This window comes from Haliotis cracherodii, unplaced genomic scaffold (assembly GCF_022045235.1).
Source record: "Haliotis cracherodii isolate W230 unplaced genomic scaffold, xgHalCrac1.p SCAF_5, whole genome shotgun sequence".
NCBI lineage: Eukaryota > Metazoa > Mollusca > Gastropoda > Lepetellida > Haliotidae > Haliotis > Haliotis cracherodii.
The window spans coordinates 13946018-13966296 of NW_027266308.1; the positions used below are offsets into that span (position 1 = coordinate 13946018).

Genomic DNA, 20279 nt, shown 5'->3' on the forward strand with positions numbered 1-20279 from the left:
TTACCACTTCTGTGAAACCCACGAGCACGGGTATGGTGCTGACAATAGACGCGGCCGGGGATCAAACCCCGGGCCTTCCGCTCTCCGGGCCGACGCTCTACGAATAGACCACGGAGGCGGTCAGATACAATTGAAACATGTAGAAAAAATCGTGTAATTATTGCGTGACTTTCTTTTTATATATATACACGATTGCCATCCTTCCCATTTCTTATATATAAAATCGTGTTGTCTATATATTTGTAGGACCATGAACATGACTAGATAGCTATCGTGGGTCATCAGATCCCCACAAATGAACCTGTTATCTACATTTCATGACATAACCGCGCACGGGAACATTAGTCCTGCGTGCACCTGCTGTGCGCAGAATCACAACATCGTGACTGGCTGACAGGGTTGGTGTTGGTATCATTTGAAACAGAAAGTATATAAGAGGATCAACCAAATGAAGACTTTACTTTGAAAGCTTTTCGCTTAACTCCAGACATGAAAGTAACACTGGTTCTCGTCATTGTCAGCACTATTATTGGTGAGTTGAAGATACTTAGGGCTTTTTATTAGTTAAGTTAGTGTCTACGTTAGCCGATGAGATTTGTTCTGTTCATGTTATTTTTATAATGATAATAGTTCATATTATTCATAGATAATATTATTAATTTGCATTGCGCCTTTTTCCATGCTGGATATCAATGCGTTTTATTTCAGCTCCCTGGGCAATATATAACCTGATCTGCCTATGAGGCACTAGAAGACTAATTGTCACATAACCACCTCACCGAAAGGGGAACCCAATCTGAGTGAACAGAGGCATGTTTCGAACAAAGGCACTAGCCTTTGGAAAACACCACATGTACTACTTGGGCTACAGTGTTGGGCAGGTCCAAGAAACTCTTAGGAAACAAAGCTGCCAAACACGCTCAGCCATCCAATTGCTTTCTTCCACAAACTGTGCTTAACGCCTTGACCTGTGACCTCCAAACAGGATCACGTGCCCCAACTTCTAATGAGATATTGTTTCTTTCGTTCAGCTGTGATCGACAGCGAGCCTTGCAGGGATGACAACGACTGTATCCACACGGTATGTGATAGTACCGGAAGGCTTGCCTGCTCTCATGACATATGTACCTGTCTGGTTGCAGCCAATAGCTGCATCACAGGTAAGTCAGTTTACAAAATAGTGACCATAATAACTGCAGGCAACATATTTCATATGTGAAGGTTTTATTTAGGCATCTGGAAAGGTTCTCCTACAAGAAAAGGTGGTGACTATAAGTCAATAAACAAATTGGGTTTCACGCCGCTGATATAATATTTCAGACAAATGTAGAAGGAACGACAAATATGATACAGAACTAAGATGATTACCATTTTGTTGAAACCATTGGCAATACAAAAAACACAATCATGGCGAATCTGTGATTCAAACCCACTACTAACGTAGCGTCAGCAAAACCCTTGCACAAAACTGCAAATAAGACATGCCCTTTAAATACAAGCCTGCATCAAATGAATGATGGAATCTAGTTCAAACCTCTGACAAATGTTTTTGTCCTGTGTTGTTAAGAAGGAGGTTTATATTTCAGAAACTTGCAGAGACCGCCCTGACTGCGACACCTGCATCTGTAGAGACACCCATGAAGAACACCACTGCTTCGACGGCCGCTGCCTATGTGGACGTATGGCACCTGTCGGCCCTGGTGGACCTGGCGGACCTGGCGTGTAAGTAACCATAATTACCGCCGGAGGTTGTCAGGCATAGTTTTGGTTGCTACACTTGAATCAGTTTGACGTTTCATTGGCTTTTTAATTACTGTCGAAAGAAAGTTGATGAATTTGTTTGCTTTTTCTGATTGTTTGGTTTTATGTCAGGGGCAAATGTCTAAATTTAGCCTGAATGTGATTTGGGACGTCAACGCTTTGATAGTGTTGGTTCAGAATGTTGGTGAAACACAATATTAGGAATATGATTTTAGTCGTGCATTTGTTGGTAAAACATACACAGTCGTCTTTGTATGGCATGGATATTTGTCTCATCTCATTGCAGTGGTAATACTTAAATCATTCGACATATAGTAACACTATATCAGTCCTGTTTGTTTGTTTGTTTGTTTGTTTGTTGTTTAACGCCGCACTCAGCAATAGTCCAGCTATACGACGGCGGTTTATAGCAGTCCTATGCTATGTGTTTGGATATATGGTAAATAATGTAAATGTAAAACGTCGACGTTTAGCAATCAGTATCGATCATCTACCTAAACAGATTTCATTGGGCGTAAAAGGCAAAATTGCAGTGAAAATTATATGAATGGATCACTGAAAATTAATGATGACCCCAGGGGTTCGTTCCGCAAAACGATTGCCATCCACATCCATATTATAGTTCTTACTCCAATTCAATTTCTTACGAAATATTCAATTTTGAAAATGCCACTTTTCATCTACCTTTTTAATTTCAGAGGTAAATAAATCCTGAAAGGAGGAAAACCCATGGAAATTATTCCTACCTTGTTGGATACATACATGTACACATGTGAAATAAACCTACTACTACCATTTACTGGTTTGTTTTGATGCTGAATATGTTTACTCTTATTGAATTGATGCGTTACCTGCTTATACCTATGGAGAACATCCTGTGGTTATTCCGTGTTTCTAACCTATCCTCGTCAGATCAAGATACAATGTTCGGATCTGGATTGGCTAGATTTACGTGATGTCGATTTTCATACAGTCGCGACTCTCAAAGGGACGACATGTATTGGGTGGACAGGCCCGGTGGCTTAGTTGATTGATCAACCGATGATCTGTCTGCTTCATACTCGACACATGCCCAAATGGTGTAAGTAAACCTTCGATTGGTAGGTTGGTTTGTTGTTAACGCCGCACTCAGCATTATATCAGGTGTATGACGGCGGTCTGTAAATAATCGAGTCTGGACCAGACAATCCAGTGATTAACATCATAAGCATCGATCCACGCATTTGGGATCGATGACCTGCATCAAGTCAGCAAGCCTGACCACCCGATCCCGTTAGTCGCCTTTTACGACAAGCATAGTCACCTTTTTACGGCAAGCATGGTTTGCTGAAGACCCCGGAATCTTCGCGGGACTGAAAACCTTAGTGACAACATTGCTGGGATACAAAAGATCGATTTCATGAACCTTGGCGTTTCGAAAATATTGTAAATAAAAGCGACAGAGGACAATTCCTTAATCAATGGAAATCTCTATTTAAAGTTTCCAACTAAATCATAAGGTTGTGTTTACGAGTGATGAAAGTGCAGCCGTTTCGTGAAAAATTATGTACTTTGTGGTGAAAACATGAAACTTAGTACAGTCGTAGGTGATGACATTCGAAATAGTTAAAGATATGGGGCCACCCAAAAAATCCAACATGGCCTCCTTAGAGTGAGTGAGTGAGTGAGTGAGTGAGTGAGTGAGTTGGGTTTAACGCCGCTTTTAACATTATTCCAGTTATATCACGGCGTGTCAGCTTAATGTGGGAGGAAAGCCCGAAGTGATGCAGGTCTCAGACGTTTACCACTTCTGTGAAACCCACGAGCACGGGTATGGTGCTGACAATAGACGCGGCCGGGGATCGAACCCCGGACCTTCCGCTCTCCGGGCCGACGCTCTACGAATAGACCACGGAGGCGGTCAGATACAATTGAAACATGTAGAAAAAATCGTGTAATTATTGCGTGACTTTCTTTTTATATATATACACGATTGCCATCCTTGCCATTTCTTATATATAAAATCGTGTTGTCTATATATTTGTAGGACCATGAACATGACTAGATAGCTATCGTGGGTCATCAGATCCCCACAAATGAACCTGTTATCTACATTTCATGACATAACCGCGCACGGGAACATTAGTCCTGCGTGCACCTGCTGTGCGCAGAATCACAACATCGTGACTGGCTGACAGGGTTGGTGTTGGTATCATTTGAAACAGAAAGTATATAAGAGGATCAACCAAATGAAGACTTTACTTTGAAAGCTTTTCGCTTAACTCCAGACATGAAAGTAACACTGGTTCTCGTCATTGTCAGCACTATTATTGGTGAGTTGAAGATACTTAGGGCTTTTTATTAGTTAAGTTAGTGTCTACGTTAGCCGATGAGATTTGTTCTGTTCATGTTATTTTTATAATGATAATAGTTCATATTATTCATAGATAATATTATTAATTTGCATTGCGCCTTTTTCCATGCTGGATATCAATGCGTTTTATTTCAGCTCCCTGGGCAATATATAACCTGATCTGCCTATGAGGCACTAGAAGACTAATTGTCACATAACCACCTCACCGAAAGGGGAACCCAATCTGAGTGAACAGAGGCATGTTTCGAACAAAGGCACTAGCCTTTGGAAAACACCACATGTACTACTTGGGCTACAGTGTTGGGCAGGTCCAAGAAACTCTTAGGAAACAAAGCTGCCAAACACGCTCAGCCATCCAATTGCTTTCTTCCACAAACTGTGCTTAAAGCCTTGACCTGTGACCTCCAAACAGGATCACGTGCCCCAACTTCTAATGAGATATTGTTTCTTTCGTTCAGCTGTGATCGACAGCGAGCCTTGCAGGGATGACAACGACTGTATCCACACGGTATGTGATAGTACCGGAAGGCTTGCCTGCTCTCATGACATATGTACCTGTCTGGTTGCAGCCAATAGCTGCATCACAGGTAAGTCAGTTTACAAAATAGTGACCATAATAACTGCAGGCAACATATTTCATATGTGAAGGTTTTATTTAGGCATCTGGAAAGGTTCTCCTACAAGAAAAGGTGGTGACTATAAGTCAATAAACAAATTGGGTTTCACGCCGCTGATATAATATTTCAGACAAATGTAGAAGGAACGACAAATATGATACAGAACTAAGATGATTACCATTTTGTTGAAACCATTGGCAATACAAAAAACACAATCATGGCGAATCTGTGATTCAAACCCACTACTAACGTAGCGTCAGCAAAACCCTTGCACAAAACTGCAAATAAGACATGCCCTTTAAATACAAGCCTGCATCAAATGAATGATGGAATCTAGTTCAAACCTCTGACAAATGTTTTTGTCCTGTGTTGTTAAGAAGGAGGTTTATATTTCAGAAACTTGCAGAGACCGCCCTGACTGCGACACCTGCATCTGTAGAGACACCCATGAAGAACACCACTGCTTCGACGGCCGCTGCCTATGTGGACGTATGGCACCTGTCGGCCCTGGTGGACCTGGCGGACCTGGCGTGTAAGTAACCATAATTACCGCCGGAGGTTGTCAGGCATAGTTTTGGTTGCTACACTTGAATCAGTTTGACGTTTCATTGGCTTTTTAATTACTGTCGAAAGAAAGTTGATGAATTTGTTTGCTTTTTCTGATTGTTTGGTTTTATGTCAGGGGCAAATGTCTAAATTTAGCCTGAATGTGATTTGGGACGTCAACGCTTTGATAGTGTTGGTTCAGAATGTTGGTGAAACACAATATTAGGAATATGATTTTAGTCGTGCATTTGTTGGTAAAACATACACAGTCGTCTTTGTATGGCATGGATATTTGTCTCATCTCATTGCAGTGGTAATACTTAAATCATTCGACATATAGTAACACTATATCAGTCCTGTTTGTTTGTTTGTTTGTTTGTTGTTTAACGCCGCACTCAGCAATAGTCCAGCTATACGACGGCGGTTTATAGCAGTCCTATGCTATGTGTTTGGATATATGGTAAATAAGGTAAATGTAAAACGTCGACGTTTAGCAATCAGTATCGATCATCTACCTAAACAGATTTCATTGGGCGTAAAAGGCAAAATTGCAGTGAAAATTATATGAATGGATCACTGAAAATTAATGATGACCCCAGGGGTTCGTTCCGCAAAACGATTGCCATCCACATCCATATTATAGTTCTTACTCCAATTCAATTTCTTACGAAATATTCAATTTTGAAAATGCCACTTTTCATCTACCTTTTTAATTTCAGAGGTAAATAAATCCTGAAAGGAGGAAAACCCATGGAAATTATTCCTACCTTGTTGGATACATACATGTACACATGTGAAATAAACCTACTACTACCATTTACTGGTTTGTTTTGATGCTGAATATGTTTACTCTTATTGAATTGATGCGTTACCTGCTTATACCTATGGAGAACATCCTGTGGTTATTCCGTGTTTCTAACCTATCCTCGTCAGATCAAGATACAATGTTCGGATCTGGATTGGCTAGATTTACGTGATGTCGATTTTCATACAGTCGCGACTCTCAAAGGGACGACATGTATTGGGTGGACAGGCCCGGTGGCTTAGTTGATTGATCAACCGATGATCTGTCTGCTTCATACTCGACACATGCCCAAATGGTGTAAGTAAACCTTCGATTGGTAGGTTGGTTTGTTGTTTAACGCCGCACTCAGCATTATATCAGGTGTATGACGGCGGTCTGTAAATAATCGAGTCTGGACCAGACAATCCAGTGATTAACATCATAAGCATCGATCCACGCATTTGGGATCGATGACCTGCATCAAGTCAGCAAGCCTGACCACCCGATCCCGTTAGTCGCCTTTTACGACAAGCATAGTCACCTTTTTACGGCAAGCATGGTTTGCTGAAGACCCCGGAATCTTCGCGGGACTGAAAACCTTAGTGACAACATTGCTGGGATACAAAAGATCGATTTCATGAACCTTGGCGTTTCGAAAATATTGTAAATAAAAGCGACAGAGGACAATTCCTTAATCAATGGAAATCTCTATTTAAAGTTTCCAACTAAATCATAAGGTTGTGTTTACGAGTGATGAAAGTGCAGCCGTTTCGTGAAAAATTATGTACTTTGTGGTGAAAACATGAAACTTAGTACAGTCGTAGGTGATGACATTCGAAATAGTTAAAGATATGGGGCCACCCAAAAAATCCAACATGGCCTCCTTAGAGTGAGTGAGTGAGTGAGTGAGTGAGTGAGTGAGTGAGTTGGGTTTAACGCCGCTTTTAACATTATTCCAGTTATATCACGGCGTGTCAGCTTAATGTGGGAGGAAAGCCCGAAGTGATGCAGGTCTCAGACGTTTACCACTTCTGTGAAACCCACGAGCACGGGTATGGTGCTGACAATAGACGCGGCCGGGGATCGAACCCCGGACCTTCCGCTCTCCGGGCCGACGCTCTACGAATAGACCACGGAGGCGGTCAGATACAATTGAAACATGTAGAAAAAATCGTGTAATTATTGCGTGACTTTCTTTTTATATATATACACGATTGCCATCCTTGCCATTTCTTATATATAAAATCGTGTTGTCTATATATTTGTAGGACCATGAACATGACTAGATAGCTATCGTGGGTCATCAGATCCCCACAAATGAACCTGTTATCTACATTTCATGACATAACCGCGCACGGGAACATTAGTCCTGCGTGCACCTGCTGTGCGCAGAATCACAACATCGTGACTGGCTGACAGGGTTGGTGTTGGTATCATTTGAAACAGAAAGTATATAAGAGGATCAACCAAATGAAGACTTTACTTTGAAAGCTTTTCGCTTAACTCCAGACATGAAAGTAACACTGGTTCTCGTCATTGTCAGCACTATTATTGGTGAGTTGAAGATACTTATGGCTTTAATAGTTAAGTTAGTGTCTACGTTAGCCGATGAGATTTGTTCTGTTCATGTTATTTTTATAATGATAATAGTTCATATTATTCATAGATAATATTATTAATTTGCATTGCGCCTTTTTCCATGCTGGATATCAATGCGTTTTATTTCAGCTCCCTGGGCAATATATAACCTGATCTGCCTATGAGGCACTAGAAGACTAATTGTCACATAACCACCTCACCGAAAGGGGAACCCAATCTGAGTGAACAGAGGCATGTTTCGAACAAAGGCACTAGCCTTTGGAAAACACCACATGTACTACTTGGGCTACAGTGTTGGGCAGGTCCAAGAAACTCTTAGGAAACAAAGCTGCCAAACACGCTCAGCCATCCAATTGCTTTCTTCCACAAACTGTGCTTAAAGCCTTGACCTGTGACCTCCAAACAGGATCACGTGCCCCAACTTCTAATGAGATATTGTTTCTTTCGTTCAGCTGTGATCGACAGCGAGCCTTGCAGGGATGACAACGACTGTATCCACACGGTATGTGATAGTACCGGAAGGCTTGCCTGCTCTCATGACATATGTACCTGTCTGGTTGCAGCCAATAGCTGCATCACAGGTAAGTCAGTTTACAAAATAGTGACCATAATAACTGCAGGCAACATATTTCATATGTGAAGGTTTTATTTAGGCATCTGGAAAGGTTCTCCTACAAGAAAAGGTGGTGACTATAAGTCAATAAACAAATTGGGTTTCACGCCGCTGATATAATATTTCAGACAAATGTAGAAGGAACGACAAATATGATACAGAACTAAGATGATTACCATTTTGTTGAAACCATTGGCAATACAAAAAACACAATCATGGCGAATCTGTGATTCAAACCCACTACTAACGTAGCGTCAGCAAAACCCTTGCACAAAACTGCAAATAAGACATGCCCTTTAAATACAAGCCTGCATCAAATGAATGATGGAATCTAGTTCAAACCTCTGACAAATGTTTTTGTCCTGTGTTGTTAAGAAGGAGGTTTATATTTCAGAAACTTGCAGAGACCGCCCTGACTGCGACACCTGCATCTGTAGAGACACCCATGAAGAACACCACTGCTTCGACGGCCGCTGCCTATGTGGACGTATGGCACCTGTCGGCCCTGGTGGACCTGGCGGACCTGGCGTGTAAGTAACCATAATTACCGCCGGAGGTTGTCAGGCATAGTTTTGGTTGCTACACTTGAATCAGTTTGACGTTTCATTGGCTTTTTAATTACTGTCGAAAGAAAGTTGATGAATTTGTTTGCTTTTTCTGATTGTTTGGTTTTATGTCAGGGGCAAATGTCTAAATTTAGCCTGAATGTGATTTGGGACGTCAACGCTTTGATAGTGTTGGTTCAGAATGTTGGTGAAACACAATATTAGGAATATGATTTTAGTCGTGCATTTGTTGGTAAAACATACACAGTCGTCTTTGTATGGCATGGATATTTGTCTCATCTCATTGCAGTGGTAATACTTAAATCATTCGACATATAGTAACACTATATCAGTCCTGTTTGTTTGTTTGTTTGTTTGTTTGTTGTTTAACGCCGCACTCAGCAATAGTCCAGCTATACGACGGCGGTTTATAGCAGTCCTATGCTATGTGTTTGGATATATGGTAAATAAGGTAAATGTAAAACGTCGACGTTTAGCAATCAGTATCGATCATCTACCTAAACAGATTTCATTGGGCGTAAAAGGCAAAATTGCAGTGAAAATTATATGAATGGATCACTGAAAATTAATGATGACCCCAGGGGTTCGTTCCGCAAAACGATTGCCATCCACATCCATATTATAGTTCTTACTCCAATTCAATTTCTTACGAAATATTCAATTTTGAAAATGCCACTTTTCATCTACCTTTTTAATTTCAGAGGTAAATAAATCCTGAAAGGAGGAAAACCCATGGAAATTATTCCTACCTTGTTGGATACATACATGTACACATGTGAAATAAACCTACTACTACCATTTACTGGTTTGTTTTGATGCTGAATATGTTTACTCTTATTGAATTGATGCGTTACCTGCTTATACCTATGGAGAACATCCTGTGGTTATTCCGTGTTTCTAACCTATCCTCGTCAGATCAAGATACAATGTTCGGATCTGGATTGGCTAGATTTACGTGATGTCGATTTTCATACAGTCGCGACTCTCAAAGGGACGACATGTATTGGGTGGACAGGCCCGGTGGCTTAGTTGATTGATCAACCGATGATCTGTCTGCTTCATACTCGACACATGCCCAAATGGTGTAAGTAAACCTTCGATTGGTAGGTTGGTTTGTTGTTTAACGCCGCACTCAGCATTATATCAGGTGTATGACGGCGGTCTGTAAATAATCGAGTCTGGACCAGACAATCCAGTGATTAACATCATAAGCATCGATCCACGCATTTGGGATCGATGACCTGCATCAAGTCAGCAAGCCTGACCACCCGATCCCGTTAGTCGCCTTTTACGACAAGCATAGTCACCTTTTTACGGCAAGCATGGTTTGCTGAAGACCCCGGAATCTTCGCGGGACTGAAAACCTTAGTGACAACATTGCTGGGATACAAAAGATCGATTTCATGAACCTTGGCGTTTCGAAAATATTGTAAATAAAAGCGACAGAGGACAATTCCTTAATCAATGGAAATCTCTATTTAAAGTTTCCAACTAAATCATAAGGTTGTGTTTACGAGTGATGAAAGTGCAGCCGTTTCGTGAAAAATTATGTACTTTGTGGTGAAAACATGAAACTTAGTACAGTCGTAGGTGATGACATTCGAAATAGTTAAAGATATGGGGCCACCCAAAAAATCCAACATGGCCTCCTTAGAGTGAGTGAGTGAGTGAGTGAGTGAGTGAGTGAGTGAGTTGGGTTTAACGCCGCTTTTAACATTATTCCAGTTATATCACGGCGTGTCAGCTTAATGTGGGAGGAAAGCCCGAAGTGATGCAGGTCTCAGACGTTTACCACTTCTGTGAAACCCACGAGCACGGGTATGGTGCTGACAATAGACGCGGCCGGGGATCGAACCCCGGACCTTCCGCTCTCCGGGCCGACGCTCTACGAATAGACCACGGAGGCGGTCAGATACAATTGAAACATGTAGAAAAAATCGTGTAATTATTGCGTGACTTTCTTTTTATATATATACACGATTGCCATCCTTGCCATTTCTTATATATAAAATCGTGTTGTCTATATATTTGTAGGACCATGAACATGACTAGATAGCTATCGTGGGTCATCAGATCCCCACAAATGAACCTGTTATCTACATTTCATGACATAACCGCGCACGGGAACATTAGTCCTGCGTGCACCTGCTGTGCGCAGAATCACAACATCGTGACTGGCTGACAGGGTTGGTGTTGGTATCATTTGAAACAGAAAGTATATAAGAGGATCAACCAAATGAAGACTTTACTTTGAAAGCTTTTCGCTTAACTCCAGACATGAAAGTAACACTGGTTCTCGTCATTGTCAGCACTATTATTGGTGAGTTGAAGATACTTATGGCTTTAATAGTTAAGTTAGTGTCTACGTTAGCCGATGAGATTTGTTCTGTTCATGTTATTTTTATAATGATAATAGTTCATATTATTCATAGATAATATTATTAATTTGCATTGCGCCTTTTTCCATGCTGGATATCAATGCGTTTTATTTCAGCTCCCTGGGCAATATATAACCTGATCTGCCTATGAGGCACTAGAAGACTAATTGTCACATAACCACCTCACCGAAAGGGGAACCCAATCTGAGTGAACAGAGGCATGTTTCGAACAAAGGCACTAGCCTTTGGAAAACACCACATGTACTACTTGGGCTACAGTGTTGGGCAGGTCCAAGAAACTCTTAGGAAACAAAGCTGCCAAACACGCTCAGCCATCCAATTGCTTTCTTCCACAAACTGTGCTTAAAGCCTTGCCCTGTGACCTCCAAACAGGATCACGTGCCCCAACTTCTAATGAGATATTGTTTCTTTCGTTCAGCTGTGATCGACAGCGAGCCTTGCAGGGATGACAACGACTGTATCCACACGGTATGTGATAGTACCGGAAGGCTTGCCTGCTCTCATGACATATGTACCTGTCTGGTTGCAGCCAATAGCTGCATCACAGGTAAGTCAGTTTACAAATTAGTGACCATAATAACTGCAGGCAACATATTTCATATGTGAAGGTTTTATTTAGGCATCTGGAAAGGTTCTCCTACAAGAAAAGGTGGTGACTATAAGTCAATAAACAAATTGGGTTTCACGCCGCTGATATAATATTTCAGACAAATGTAGAAGGAACGACAAATATGATACAGAACTAAGATGATTACCATTTTGTTGAAACCATTGGCAATACAAAAAACACAATCATGGCGAATCTGTGATTCAAACCCACTACTAACGTAGCGTCAGCAAAACCCTTGCACAAAACTGCAAATAAGACATGCCCTTTAAATACAAGCCTGCATCAAATGAATGATGGAATCTAGTTCAAACCTCTGACAAATTTTTGTCCTGTGTTGTTAAGAAGGAGGTTTATATTTCAGAAACTTGCAGAGACCGCCCTGACTGCGACACCTGCATCTGTAGAGACACCCATGAAGAACACCACTGCTTCGACGGCCGCTGCCTATGTGGACGTATGGCACCTGTCGGCCCTGGCGGACCTGGCGTGTAAGTAACCATAATTACCGCCGGAGGTTGTCAGGCATAGTTTTGGTTGCTACACTTGAATCAGTTTGACGTTTCATTGGCTTTTTAATTACTGTCGAAAGAAAGTTGATGAATTTGTTTGCTTTTTATGATTGTTTGGTTTTATGTCAGGGGCAAATGTCTAAATTTAGCCTGAATGTGATTTGGGACGTCAACGCTTTGATAGTGTTGGTTCAGAATGTTGGTGAAACACAATATTAGGAATATGATTTTAGTCGTGCATTTGTTGGTAAAACATACACAGTCGTCTTTGTATGGCATGGATATTTGTCTCATCTCATTGCAGTGGTAATACTTAAATCATTCGACATATAGTAACACTATATCAGTCCTGTTTGTTTGTTTGTTTGTTTGTTGTTTAACGCCGCACTCAGCAATAGTCTAGCTATACGACGGCGGTTTATAGCAGTCCTATGCTATGTGTTTGGATATATGGTAAATAATGTAAATGTAAAACGTCGACGTTTAGCAAGCAGTATCGATCATCTACCTAAACAGATTTCATTGGGCGTAAAAGGCAAAATTGCAGTGAAAATTATATGAATGGATCACTGAATTTTTTTTTAATATTTTTTAATTTTTTTTTATTGTTCCTGGTAAGAGTACATCATATTTAGATAAGAGTCAAAATACATGACCAGGGTTTTTTGAGAAAGTACATATCATTCACACACATCCATACACACATTCACACTCACTAGAAGCTTTAGTACTTATGAAGACAGAATGCAGGATATATATTTAGTAAAGTTTTGGAATGGCAAATGTTTATATTTTCAAAAGGTTTTCATAAGGAGCCCATTTCGTATAGAATTCAGTCTGTTTGGCTTTATTAAAGTGTCTATATTTTTCTATTTGGTAATAATATTTAACCTCATTTTGGAAATGTGTAATGGTTGGTTGGTTATTTTTCATTTTGCATCTATAAATGTGAAATTTGGCCAATAAGAGTATCAGATAAAAAATATCATCGGTGTGGAAATGTTTTGAAAAGCCAAAAAGAATTAGGTCTGAAGTAAGATTTATCTTGCCAGTATGTGAACACTTGGATTCAATCCATTGTGAAGATCTTTTCCAGAAATTTTTGCTTACCCTACAGTCCCCAAAACAGATGTTGGATAGATTCTGGCTCGGCATTACAGAAAGTACATAGACAGTTATCAACAATATGCATCTTGAGTAGATAAGTATTAACAGGTAGAATTCTATGGAGCAATCTAAGCTGAAACCATATAAGTTTAGGGTCTGGAGTAGTTTTGTGTGCTCTGATAAATAAGCTAGGCCAGTTCATATCCATTAAAAGTTCCTCTTCCCACTTGTCAATAACTTTTAAGCTTTCATCGGTTTGACTTATTATATAGTAATATTTCTTTGAGCCTTTTTTACATGAAAAAAGATTGGTAATAGATATATTTGTATTGTTTGTTGTTTCCAGATGCAGGTCTTTATTAATGCCTAATTGTATCATGTATGTATTTACTGATCTTGTAATACCATAAAATTCAAGAAAATTTATATTGAAGTATTTATTACAGAATTGTTGCAATGTCATAAAATTTCCATCATTGTTTAGCAAGCAATGTATGCTGTGTATATTATTGAGATGAAAGGTTTTGTTATCTAATGATTTGCCATGTATAATAATATTTTTATTGTATAGCAGAGGTTCCCTTAGGAACTCTTCATAATTATTGGGTTTTATTTTATTGCTATATTTAGAAAAGGCAGTAAAACAATCTTTCCAGAATTGTTTTTTTTTTTTAGCAAGCTTGAGTGGAAAATCACTTCCCATAAATAGTAAATCAGGAAATTCAGGAGTAGTATTAGTCATTAAAATTTTCCATTTCTTTTCGAGATTAACATTTAGTAACTTTTTTATCCAGATTATTTTCAGAGCGTCAACATATGCAAAAATATCTATCATACCAAGTCCTCCAAGGGAAATAGGTTTACAAGCAACTGTTCTCTTTATTTTGTCTGGTTTATTATCCCATAAAAACTTGAAAAGAATAGTATTTATCTTTCTAAGGAATTCATCTGGGGGACTAGGAAGGGTAAGGAAAAGGAAATTAAGTTTTGAAATGAGCATTGATTTGATAATTGCAATTTTGCCTAATGGGGTTATAATTCTTTTCATCCATCTTTTGATGGTTTGTTCAATTTCAAAGATTTTGCTTTCAAAGTTAAGTTTAATCATTCTATCTCGATTAGTAGAAAAAATTCTGCCTAGAATTCTAAAGGTTTCAGGGTTCCATTCAAGGTTTAAGTCTTGTCTAAATTTGATATTACTATTCTTCTTGGAGCCTATCCAGATTATTTGAGTTTTATCAAAATTTATTCTTAATCCAGAGATATTTGCAAAGATATCAAGAGTGTCTATGGTAGCCTCGAAGGATCTTTTAGAACCGTCCAAAAGAAATTCTATATCATCTGCATATTGCGCAATTAAATAATCTTTACCGTTTATAGTTAAGCCCTGAATATCTTTATTTTTTTTAACAAGAATTGCGAGAATTTCTGCACAAAGCAGAAAAATATAAGGAGATAATGGATCCCCCTGCCTACAGCCACGGCCGACTGGTATCCAAGGTGACATATTTCAATTTATAATTAGGCTAGACCTGATATCTTTATAGAGTATAGATATCCATTTAGAAATACTTTCGCCAAATCCAAAATATTTCAGGGTTTTAAAGATGAAAGACCAGGAGACAGAGTCAAATGCTTTCTCAAAATCAACTAGAAGTAGCATACCCGGCATTTGTTTAGATTCTGTGTATAAGAGTAGATCATATATCAGGTGGATGTTGTCTCCGATATATCTTCCAGACATGAAACCAGTTTGGTCTTCACTGATTATCTGAGGCAATACTTTTTTAAATCTATCTGCAATCACAGATGATAAAAGTTTATATATGGAGTTTAACAGGGTAATCGGGCGCCAATTTTTTATGAATTGTCTCGGTTTATCTTTTTTGGGGATACAGGTGATGATGCCTTGCTTCTGGGTGATTGACAAGTTTCCAGTTTCATAGCTATAATTAATTGTTCTAAGTATGAAGTCGCCCAGATCAAGCCAAAACATTTTGAAAAATTCATATGAAAAACCATCTGACCCTGGACTTTTGTTATTCTTGGATCTTTTAAGAGCTGCTAGCAACTCATTCTTAGTAATACATCCTTCGATAAGATCAGATTCAGATGTTTTAAGTTTAGGAACATCATAATCTAGAAGTAAATCATCAAGATCTATATCATTAATCGTGTGATCTCTAGAAGTATACAGGTTTTGATAGAAATTGGATGCTTCATGTATAATATCCTTGGTGTCATTTAGTACAGTTCCATTTTTTGTTTCTATTTCTTTCATATTTTTGCTGATATAGTTTCTACTCTCCAGATAACAGAAATATTTACTTATAGTTTCACCTTCATCTATCCATCTTGCCTTTGATCTCACTAATATACCATCTAATCTTTTTTTTCGCAATTGATGCAATTCAATCTTTTTAATTTCTAGATCATTAGCAGTATTTTCATCATAATTGTTTCTGCTGTTAAGTCATTTTCTTTTTTGGTCATTTGTTTTTTTATAAATGAAGAATAGGCTATTGATTTGCCCCTAATTTTCATGAGGAGAGTTTCCATAAAAAGGTGATCATCTGGAATTGCAGGTTATCATTAGGGACTTGGTCAATGGCATCCTGATTGTAGACTGGTATAGCATATTCTTTCTTTACATCAGATATTACCTGTTTTATTTGTTCAACATACTTGTGATCTTGTAGCAAGGAGTTGTTAAATTTCCAATAGGTTTTCCTTTTGGTGTTTCTTTCAATATTCATGGTAAAATTTATAAATGAATGGTCTGTTCTGTACCCTGGATTTATCTTGACATTGGTAACATTACTGCACAGATTTTCAGAAATAAGGAAAAAATCTAACCTGGCCTGTTTTATAGGATTTGAACGTCTCCATGTATATTGCCTTGAGTCTTGGTTATTATCTCGCCAAATGTCAATTAGGTTAAGTTCTCCTATCGGTTCTAAAAGCTGTTCTCTGGCCTTAGGGTTGTTAATATTTTTGTAATTGTTTGTATCTTTATCAGGGTCAAGCACCAGATTAAAGTCTCCACCTAATATGTAACTGCAATTTCCATATTCCTTTAATTTTGTCAATATCATCTTATAGAAATCAGGTGTGTCGGTGTTTGGGCCATAAAGAGTTCCAACCGACATTCGATTACCATTCAAAGTTATGTCAATCAATAAAAAGTTGTCGGAGCCATCTTTAAATACATGGTGAATCTTATACTCTACATTACAGTCTAATAACAGAGCTACACCTCTCGCTTGGCTAAAATGACAGTTAAGAATCACATCATAGCCCCACATGGATCTTACATATTTTTCTTCCCCAAATGTGAAATGTGTATCTTGCAAAAAATATAACGTACATTTTTTGGAATGCAGAAAGTTGAATATGTCCCTTCTCTTATTTATATCCCCAAGCCCTCTACAGTTTAAAGATCCAAAACATAAATTATTAGCCATTTTCTAAAATCGAGTGAAAAAGATCTAAAGCTTCTAGGAGCATACATTAATACCTTTCGTACATCAAGCACACCTGGAAAATAAAATGAGACAAATTACACACAACAAGTAGGCGATGTTGTCCCTGCAAAACTGCCTTCGGTTTTTTTAAACACTAGATGGATACCAGCCAAGTCCAAGGCCAAAAAGAAAAAAGAAATATAAATAAAAAGTCACTGTGAGGACACCGGAAGTAAACACATCCGAGGGATAGCTCCTTACAACGCTGAACACTCTGAACATCGCGTGTATAAACACTAGGAGCGAATCCTTCCAGTCAGCTGATAACGTGAAAAAAACAGAGCATAATTCACATTCGCAATTGTTTCCACTGTCATTTAACAGAAATAAAGATGCATTTGATCATATAAGTTATTTATACCCCCATAGAGTCAGATCTTGACTTAAGTTTCCAGCATCCCTGCACTGGGCGACTGTAGCCACCGAAAAGCTAGCACGGTTTCAGAGTCTGACAATAGATTAAAGGGGAAAGCGTTCTTCTAGCTCGATATTATGCCACCGAGAGTCCTTGTCATATCGATACTGTAGCATCACATCACCGCCTTTCTCGAATATCCGGGTTTGGACTTTGTGAGTTTCTCGTAGATTTTTTCCTTTTGCTACAAGTTTGCTCCTCAGTTTCTTCAGTTTTACGGGTAGATCCGATCTTATTGATTTCTTCTGATCTCTGAGCACAATGGAGTGTTTGAAGCTTGCGTAGAATACATTCTGCCTATCTGTCATTCTGACAAACTGATCACTGAAAATTAATGATGACCCCAGGGGTTCGTTCCGCAAAACGATTGCCATCCACATCCATATTATAGTTCTTACTCCAATTCAATTTCTTACTAAATATTCAATTTTGAAAATGCCACTTTTCATCTACCTTTTTTATTTCAGAGGTAAATAAATCCTGAAAGGAGGAAAACCCATGGAAATTATTCCTACCTTGTTGTATACATACATGTACACATGTGAAATAAACCTACTACTACCATTTACTGGTTTGTTTTGATGCTGTACATGTTTACTCTTATTGAATTGATGCTTCAAGACTTCAAGACTCTTTTATTCTGTAATGAAGGCCTCCAGCCCAGAGTACATGTGTATGTTATCAAGTCACAACAATTTTAAATTACAAACAACACTTACAATCATTAAGAAAAGATCTGCTATAATCATCAAAAGTAAGTGAAGCACTCGTAAACTATATATAAAGTTGTCTCCCTTTAACTTCTGAGATAAACCTGCCTTGCCTGCGTGCATTTAACAATATACAGTGCTTAAGATCCTGACAAAGAATTATCTGTCATAACTTTCTCAAATTTGTCAAGAGTACAAAGATTACTAGTGTAAATACTTGGCAAAAGCATATTTCTGAATTTGTTATACAAGTAACACGATGTAACAAAATGAACTTCATCCTCCACAATTGATACACTCAGATTATCAAAACAATATTTACATACTCTATCCTCTTTAGCAACTCCTCCCCACCGCCCAGTTTCAACAGCCAGTTTGTGGTTACCACATCTGAATCGACTAAGAACAATTCTTAAATTTTTACTCTTCATATTGTGCAAATACCTTTCAGGATCCAACACTGATTTGATAATGGAATAATTATTAAGCTTACTTGTTTCACTTATAGATAGTGCCCATGTTTGTTTCCAACAATCCTGCAACCTTTCCCTACAAATTCTAAGGAAATGGGTTATGTCACCAACACCCTGTTCAAACCAAACTAGACCAAATCCAAGTATGTTCAACAGATATTTTATTCTAGTTGCCAATGTGGCTCTACCAGCCCCATCTAACTGATATAACATCAGATAGCAAGCCTTAGGATACCTATTTGTGGACATGTTTAATATTTTCAGCCAATACTTAATTGAATTGAACATGGTTGTTACATGTAATGGATACAAGACTGCTGCTGGAGTGTTTGAATTAACATGGAGAACTTTTCTAAGAAATTTGCAGTGCACATTTTCTATAACTTGGACACTTTCAAATCCCCAAACACATGATGCATAACATAAGACTGGAGAAACCATCCTATCAAATAGAAACAAGGACTCTTTAATGTTAAGCTTAGACTTTTTCAAGAATCCAAACAAAATATACAGAGCTTTTTCTCCTTGTTGTGCCAGGGTACTTCTTGCCAAAATCCATGAGAGCTTAGGAATGAAAAACAAACCAAGATACTTATAAGCGGATACTGCTTCCAGAAGAATACCATCATAATACCACTTTTCCTTTTTTGTTACTATACCACCTCTTCGGAATACCATGACTTTCGTTTTCTCCAAATTAACCCTCATCCCATACTGACTGCAAAATCCTGCTAGACAATCTATCTGGTGATGTAACCTTCTAACAGAATCTCCAACATTAGCAATATTATCTGCAAACATTATCAAAGTGATGTTTTCAGCATACTCATTGACAAAAATACCCTTGCAATCATTAAACCTGTAATTATCTACTACCTCATTCAAAAACAGAGTGAATAACAGTGGGCTTATCATACACCCTTGCCTGGTTCCTATTGTACACTCAAAGAACTCAGACAGTGAGGACTTGTTAACTAGAACACATGATTTTAGCTGACTATACAGAGATGAGATAACTGTGAAAAATTTACCTTTTACACCTTTTTGTAAAAGTACATATTTCAATAAATGGTGCTGGACGCTGTCGAATTCCTTCGAAAAGTCTATGAATAAACAATAGCAGGGCCCTTTTGACTTGGAGAGGTATTTCTGAATAACTGATTGTAATACAAATATATTGTCTATGGTGCTATATCCATTTCTGTAGCCAGCTTGTTCCTCATACAGCTTTTCTTTTTCTTCACACCAGCCAACAAGTCTATTACTTAGTATTTTGGTAAAGGCCTTTCCAATTACTGATAACAAAGATATTCCCCTATAATTATTAGGATCTGTTTTTTCACCTTTTTTATGAATAGGAAATATCATTGCCTCTGTCCATTGTGATGGGTAAACTCCAACAGATAATATCTTGTTATATAACCTGTGGATATATGGTAAAAGTATATGAGATACACTTTTTAAATGTCCATCTACCTAAACAGATTTCATTGGGCATAAAAGGCAAAATTGCAGTGAAAATTATATGAATGGATCATTAAAAATCAGTGAAGACACCAGGGGTTCGTTCCGCAAAACGATTGCCATCCACATCCATATTATAGTTCTTACTCCAATTCAATCCTGTGGTTATTCCGTGTTTCTAGCCTATCCTCGTCAGATCAAGATACAATGTTTGGATCTGGATTGGTTA

General features: G+C 38.5%; 4 protein-coding genes across 4 annotated transcripts; all 4 read left to right on the forward strand.

Annotated features, from left to right (window-relative positions):
- Positions 1-403: 403 nt before the first annotated feature.
- On the forward strand, positions 404-2560 carry LOC139443370 (uncharacterized). Its single transcript, XM_071224356.1, has 4 exons — positions 404-532; positions 1032-1160; positions 1587-1722; positions 2460-2560. The coding sequence occupies exons 1-4, from the start codon at positions 490-492 to the stop codon at positions 2467-2469; spliced, it is 318 nt and encodes a 105-aa protein (XP_071080457.1). The 5' UTR covers positions 404-489; the 3' UTR covers positions 2470-2560.
- Positions 2561-3944: 1384 nt separating this feature from the next.
- On the forward strand, positions 3945-6097 carry LOC139443379 (uncharacterized). The gene is made up of 4 exons (XM_071224369.1): positions 3945-4073; positions 4573-4701; positions 5128-5263; positions 5997-6097. The coding sequence occupies exons 1-4, from the start codon at positions 4031-4033 to the stop codon at positions 6004-6006; spliced, it is 318 nt and encodes a 105-aa protein (XP_071080470.1). The 5' UTR covers positions 3945-4030; the 3' UTR covers positions 6007-6097.
- A 1393-nt stretch (positions 6098-7490) lies between these two features.
- On the forward strand, positions 7491-9641 carry LOC139443391 (uncharacterized). Its single transcript, XM_071224380.1, has 4 exons — positions 7491-7615; positions 8113-8241; positions 8668-8803; positions 9541-9641. The coding sequence occupies exons 1-4, from the start codon at positions 7573-7575 to the stop codon at positions 9548-9550; spliced, it is 318 nt and encodes a 105-aa protein (XP_071080481.1). The 5' UTR covers positions 7491-7572; the 3' UTR covers positions 9551-9641.
- Positions 9642-11015: 1374 nt separating this feature from the next.
- On the forward strand, positions 11016-17938 carry LOC139443488 (uncharacterized). Its single transcript, XM_071224470.1, has 4 exons — positions 11016-11159; positions 11657-11785; positions 12210-12336; positions 17871-17938. The coding sequence occupies exons 1-4, from the start codon at positions 11117-11119 to the stop codon at positions 17878-17880; spliced, it is 309 nt and encodes a 102-aa protein (XP_071080571.1). The 5' UTR covers positions 11016-11116; the 3' UTR covers positions 17881-17938.
- The last annotated feature ends 2341 nt before the right edge of the window (positions 17939-20279 follow it).

Excerpts from the sequence above, each read along its gene's own strand:
- LOC139443370 (XM_071224356.1), top strand. The coding sequence starts at position 490 with ATGAAAGTAACACTGGTTCTCGTCATTGTCAGCACTATTATTG. Across the intron at positions 533-1,031 it reads CATTGTCAGCACTATTATTG|CTGTGATCGACAGCGAGCCT; the intron begins GTGAGTTGAAGA and ends TCTTTCGTTCAG. Across the intron at positions 1,161-1,586 it reads AGCCAATAGCTGCATCACAG|AAACTTGCAGAGACCGCCCT; the intron begins GTAAGTCAGTTT and ends TTTATATTTCAG.
- LOC139443379 (XM_071224369.1), top strand. The coding sequence starts at position 4,031 with ATGAAAGTAACACTGGTTCTCGTCATTGTCAGCACTATTATTG. Across the intron at positions 4,074-4,572 it reads CATTGTCAGCACTATTATTG|CTGTGATCGACAGCGAGCCT; the intron begins GTGAGTTGAAGA and ends TCTTTCGTTCAG. Across the intron at positions 4,702-5,127 it reads AGCCAATAGCTGCATCACAG|AAACTTGCAGAGACCGCCCT; the intron begins GTAAGTCAGTTT and ends TTTATATTTCAG.
- LOC139443391 (XM_071224380.1), top strand. The coding sequence starts at position 7,573 with ATGAAAGTAACACTGGTTCTCGTCATTGTCAGCACTATTATTG. Across the intron at positions 7,616-8,112 it reads CATTGTCAGCACTATTATTG|CTGTGATCGACAGCGAGCCT; the intron begins GTGAGTTGAAGA and ends TCTTTCGTTCAG. Across the intron at positions 8,242-8,667 it reads AGCCAATAGCTGCATCACAG|AAACTTGCAGAGACCGCCCT; the intron begins GTAAGTCAGTTT and ends TTTATATTTCAG.
- LOC139443488 (XM_071224470.1), top strand. The coding sequence starts at position 11,117 with ATGAAAGTAACACTGGTTCTCGTCATTGTCAGCACTATTATTG. Across the intron at positions 11,160-11,656 it reads CATTGTCAGCACTATTATTG|CTGTGATCGACAGCGAGCCT; the intron begins GTGAGTTGAAGA and ends TCTTTCGTTCAG. Across the intron at positions 11,786-12,209 it reads AGCCAATAGCTGCATCACAG|AAACTTGCAGAGACCGCCCT; the intron begins GTAAGTCAGTTT and ends TTTATATTTCAG.